Below are 5,142 nucleotides of genomic sequence, written 5' to 3' on the forward strand. Positions count from 1 at the left end.
CTGTATCACCTTCAAATCCAAAAACATCAAGAATCTGTATATGAATCTCAACAATGGTGACGGTCAACAATATGTGTCATGTTGCAATGCATGCTGGGTACAAGTTTGGTAAAAGACCCTCCCATGTATCCCAGCATGCATTGCAACATGAATAAACAATGCAGTGGAATTGTCAGATTATTTTTATTTTATTCTTAATAATTGTTTTTATGCTTCCTTTTTTGTTGAGACTTTTTAATAGCTTGTTTTAAGATGTTCAGAGATGTATCTGAACATTTTGTTGATTATCACCATTGTTGAGATTCATATGCTGATTCATGATGTCTGTGGTCTTTAGAAAGAAACAGATGAAAACTTTTAGCACTCAAAGTATGATAAAATGATTCAGCTAATATGATTTATACAACACATAAATGTAAAGCTGTAAGTAGGCCTAATATTAAAGTAACACAACATCCATCTATGCAACAAATAAACTTCAAAGGAAATCGACACACTAACAGATCTCCCTACTTTTTTTTTTATACTTTGTTGGCCAAGCTCAAAATGTTTGAATTAAGTACAACAAAAGCTATCAGCACAACATTAAACCTAGCATGTGACGGGTCAACAGCCCAACCAAAGGAAACCCTGGTCTCATTGATGGTGATTTCACATGAAACAAAACATCTACACGTTTGTTAGTTCTCAATAAGAGCTTCTCTAGAAGTCTGACAGAAGTCAATCTGGTTAGTAATGAGTGAAGCTGGTCAATCTGTTTGTGGAGTTGTTGAATCAGATCTTGAGAGGTTTAATGTATTGTTTTATTTGAGTTGATTTCCTCTAAGGCTGTGGTTGAAGTCAGCTGTAGTTCTTGTGTTTCTCTTTCCATTGATGATTCAGCAGGTGTTGATCATTAATGATCAATCATCACATAATGATCTCATTAACTCCAACACTGTGTCAATGCTACTTGAACACTCTGTAGTGTGGAAACACATGAACACTGAGCAGTGCTTGTTTAACACTGGGAATAATTACATAAACCTTACCTGTTTCATTCACGTATCACTGATGCATATGAATCACATTAAGTTTATTAATATGTTTATATTAAAACTATGTAATCCAAATACATGGAAAATTAGCATTTAATTGAATTACATAAAGTTTATTTTTAGACCGAATTATTTTTTTGAGTGTACTGTAATTTACTATATGAATTCAAGGTGCTTTTATTTAAATAATTCCATTTTTTGCAGTTTTATAGTTCTAGTCTAGACTACATCTCAGAGATAAACATTATAATTTTCATCCGTTATTTTTGTCAGACAGCTTTAAATAATTTCCAAATGTGGCATTGCTTATCCAGTGAAAACAATGAGCTCACAGTATCTCCATACAGATTGTTCATTAACCTACCCAGTAACGTTAGCTAAAATTAACTTTAATGCAAGCAAATTGCAAAACACATCAATGCAGCTGTAAACATAACATCATATATAAAACAATGCAAGGGAATATTTTAAAAAACTTATCTTCTCTATATAGAGACAGAGGCTCTTGCAGACCAAAACAATCATATAACACTTAGTTTCTATGAAATATTAGCGTAGGTATAAAGCGTTGAGTAAATTAGCATAAATTACCTGCACCGCTGCCACATTCAAAGGCGTTTCATCGTTTCCTCTCAGTGATGTCGGTCTGTCTTCGTGCCCGTCTATAAAATCATTGTCGTTTATTATGTGAATGTATTGGCCCATTTGTTATCCTTCCACTTACTAAGAAAAACATCTTACCGCAGATGACTTGTATCATTGCCCAGCCATTGCTCAGACTCTGCCGTTAGCACGGGTGAGTTTGAATTTTGGCGCATGCAGTAGCGGTATTGTGACATACGCATTCAATCGCTCATGTATTTTAATGAAATGCGTTTTAGTTCATTGATGATGACAGCACATATGGACAAACAGTTACATGAAGTGTTTTCCCCCTCAATAACTCTATAATACATTCGATTTACTACAAGTAACTAGTACATTGGCATTTTTTGAACAGGTTATATATTCATCTGTATTTTTCCCCCAGAAAACTGAATTGAAACAATAAAGTTAAGCAAAAAAATATTTTGTTATGTGATTTACAATAAGCAGTATCTTTTAGGCATAAATGGTTAATAAACTTGCATAAATTCAATATATACATTGGTAATTTTGATATATATTGTTAACATATATGGTCTTATCATATAATACAATATACAATTTTAATATATATTGTAAACATATATGGTCATAACATGCAATACCATATAAAAGTTGACCATATATATACTTTCAATATATGTTTATATTAGAGGTGGGCCGTTATCGGCGTTAACGTGCTGCGTTAACGCGAGACTCTTATCGGGCGATAAAAAAAATATCGCCGTTAATCTATTCTCAAAGTTGGGTTGGGAGCTGGGTCTATACTATGCAAGGTATGATGACTTTCACCTTGATAGTTTAGCGCGGATGTCTACCTAGCCGAATTGCACTGTAGGGGGCGAGAACGAGTCTTCAAACCTGTGTGTATGCCTACTGTGAAAAAATCACCACATCAAACGAGACGTGATAAAATGGATGCAGCTATGAAGCCTGGTTTGCTTCAGGGAAAATTTATTTTTAAGAAGCTTTCCAATGGAGACCTAGACAAGACTAAGGTTGTTTGCACCTTGTGCAATGCGGAATTAGTTTACTGTAGGAGTTCTTCCAGTCTCAAGTACCACTTAAACGCAAAGCATCCCTTAGCTAATGCGGGAGATGCCGGGCCAAGCACTACTGTAGTGCAGGGGAAGAGTCATCGTCAAACTACTATGTTTGAGTGCAACCGAGGCAAGCCCGTCAGCACAGCTCTATCAGCCAAGCTAACTAATCTCCTCGCTCAGTGGATTGCCACCAACTGCCGGCCCATCAGCGTGGTTGAAGATGATGGGCTCGAGCTTGTTCTCCAGGCGGCCACAGGTGACCCATCTTACAAACTACCTGCGAGGCGAACTATCATGAGGAGAATACATGACCAGCACGCCGCAGAGAAAGTCGCAAAAGACGAGAAGATTGTAGAGGCGAAGTGTGTAGCACTGACTGGGGATCATTGGACATCTGTCAACAACGATAACTACCTCGGCGTTACTGTACACCTCATCGATGCCAGCTGGGAACTTCACTCCTTCGCTTTAGGTAGGCTACGTTATGTAATTTTAAATGACATTAATTTAATTTAATTACTTAGCCTTTTAATTACAACGACGCCACGAATTACCACCACATTATGTTTGCTTCTTGATGATTGCTAGTTGTTTACTACTAGTAGTGAACTTATTCTGATCTACTTTGTCTGTCCGTTAGGTGTGATGAAAACAGAGGAGCGTCACTTTGCAGAAGCGTGTGCCAGGCAGTTTCTCGACGTCGCTAATCAGTGGGGGATAGCTGACAAAATCAGCACTATTGGAACAGACAGCGCTCCTAATATGGTGGCAGCAGGGAGGATATTGCCATTCGAGCATTTGCCCTGTGTTGCGCATGTTGTACAGAGAGCTATTGTAATGTCACTTCGGGAAGGTGGTTTTGATGGTGCACTGGCCAAGTGCCGTAAAGTGGTCGGACATTTCAAACACAGCCCTGCCAACTCAGACGAGCTGAATGTCCAGCAAGCCTCTCTTGGACAAGTTCAGGAGCCACTCGTGCAAGATGTTCCAACACGGTGGAATTCCACCCTTGAGATGATCAAGCGTGTGAGGCGCAACAGAGACGCACTGCAAACAACGCTATCTCAGCAGAAGCACAATCTGGCCCTCCCAACAAATGCTGAATATGAGAAGTTGGCAAAGCTAGAGAAACTGCTGGAGCCATGCAGGTATGGTCTACAATGATAGCGTGTTCATTAATTGGCATACAAGTTATTTTAAATGTCACTTTGTATTTAAGAAACACATGCTCTTAAATGTAAGGTGATTAAGAACTTAAAAATGTGTAATCTGAGTTAAATTAATCAGTGATGAATTATTTATTGCTCTGTTTCTGTCTGTCTGTCTGTCTCTCTCTGTGTGTGTGTGTATGTGTGTCTGTCTGTGAAGGTACATCACTGAGCTCCTTGGTGGGGATAAGTATGTATCCTGCTCTGTGGTTCTACCTGCCCTGTGCCACCTCCAGCACGCAATGAAGATCTCAGATGATGATCCTGCCTATATTGTGCGATTCAAGGCTGCCTTCACCAAGGACCTCAATCAGCGGAGGGAGAATATAAACCTGGAATGGCTTAAGGTATGTCAGCCTGACCAGAGGATAACTGCATTGTTTGACCATTATAGACTGTTAAGCCAGTATATCGGTCAGTGAATAGATGAATGAGTCAGGAAGAAATATGGAGGTTGGATTTGGAAAGTAAAATTTTCATCTATCAATAATAATTATTTTTTATTCATCAAAGGTGGCGACTGCTCTATATCCACGATTTAAGGACCTCAAGTGCTTGCCCAGAGCAGAGAGGGAGCCAGTGTGGGCAAAGCTAAGTGAGTTGGTGAAGGGAGAAGAACCTGGTCTGCAGCCACTCGATGAGGAGAACCCTGAGCCACCCAAGAAGAAAACACCCCTGCTACTGATAGGATCAGACTCAGAATCAGATGAGGAGACACCAGAAGGCAATACTGTGGAGAGGTACAAGGTAGAGCCCAGTGCCAGTCTAGATCAGTGTCCACTGAAGTGGTGGTCGGAGCACACTTCTGTCTATGGTAAGATGGCCCACATTGCCCGTAAATACTTGGGGACTCCTGCCACAACTGTCCCATGCGAGAGACTTTTTTCTTTAGCAGGCCATATTGTACAGAAGAGGAGATCTAGTTTGTCACCAGAAAATGTGAACAAGCTGGTCTGCCTGAGTGACTGGTGGAAGAAGGAGAAATAGAGCTTGGACTGTTTGACAAAGCTACTGACTGTAAACAGTTCATCATGACCTCTTATGTAGGCCTACAGTTCAAAATTCATGTTTAACTGAATAAACAGTTAGTAAACACAAGTACATCTTATTGAACAATTTATTTTCATCACCAATTATCACAGTAGGACAGCTTTTTCAAGCAGTTTGTGATGCATTTTGAAAACAGGAGATGAGCCCCTGGTCTAATGC

At 39.4% G+C, this 5,142-nt stretch overlaps 1 protein-coding gene across 1 annotated transcript; it reads left to right on the forward strand.

Annotated features, from left to right (window-relative positions):
• Positions 1–2,596: 2,596 nt before the first annotated feature.
• Positions 2,597–4,920, forward strand: LOC141333008 (E3 SUMO-protein ligase ZBED1-like). The gene is made up of 4 exons (XM_073837959.1): positions 2,597–3,197; positions 3,366–3,873; positions 4,094–4,280; positions 4,447–4,920. The coding sequence occupies exons 1-4, from the start codon at positions 2,597–2,599 to the stop codon at positions 4,918–4,920; spliced, it is 1,770 nt and encodes a 589-aa protein (XP_073694060.1).
• The last annotated feature ends 222 nt before the right edge of the window (positions 4,921–5,142 follow it).

The sequence above is a fragment of the Garra rufa genome, chromosome 4 (genome assembly GCF_049309525.1).
Source record: "Garra rufa chromosome 4, GarRuf1.0, whole genome shotgun sequence".
NCBI lineage: Eukaryota > Metazoa > Chordata > Actinopteri > Cypriniformes > Cyprinidae > Garra > Garra rufa.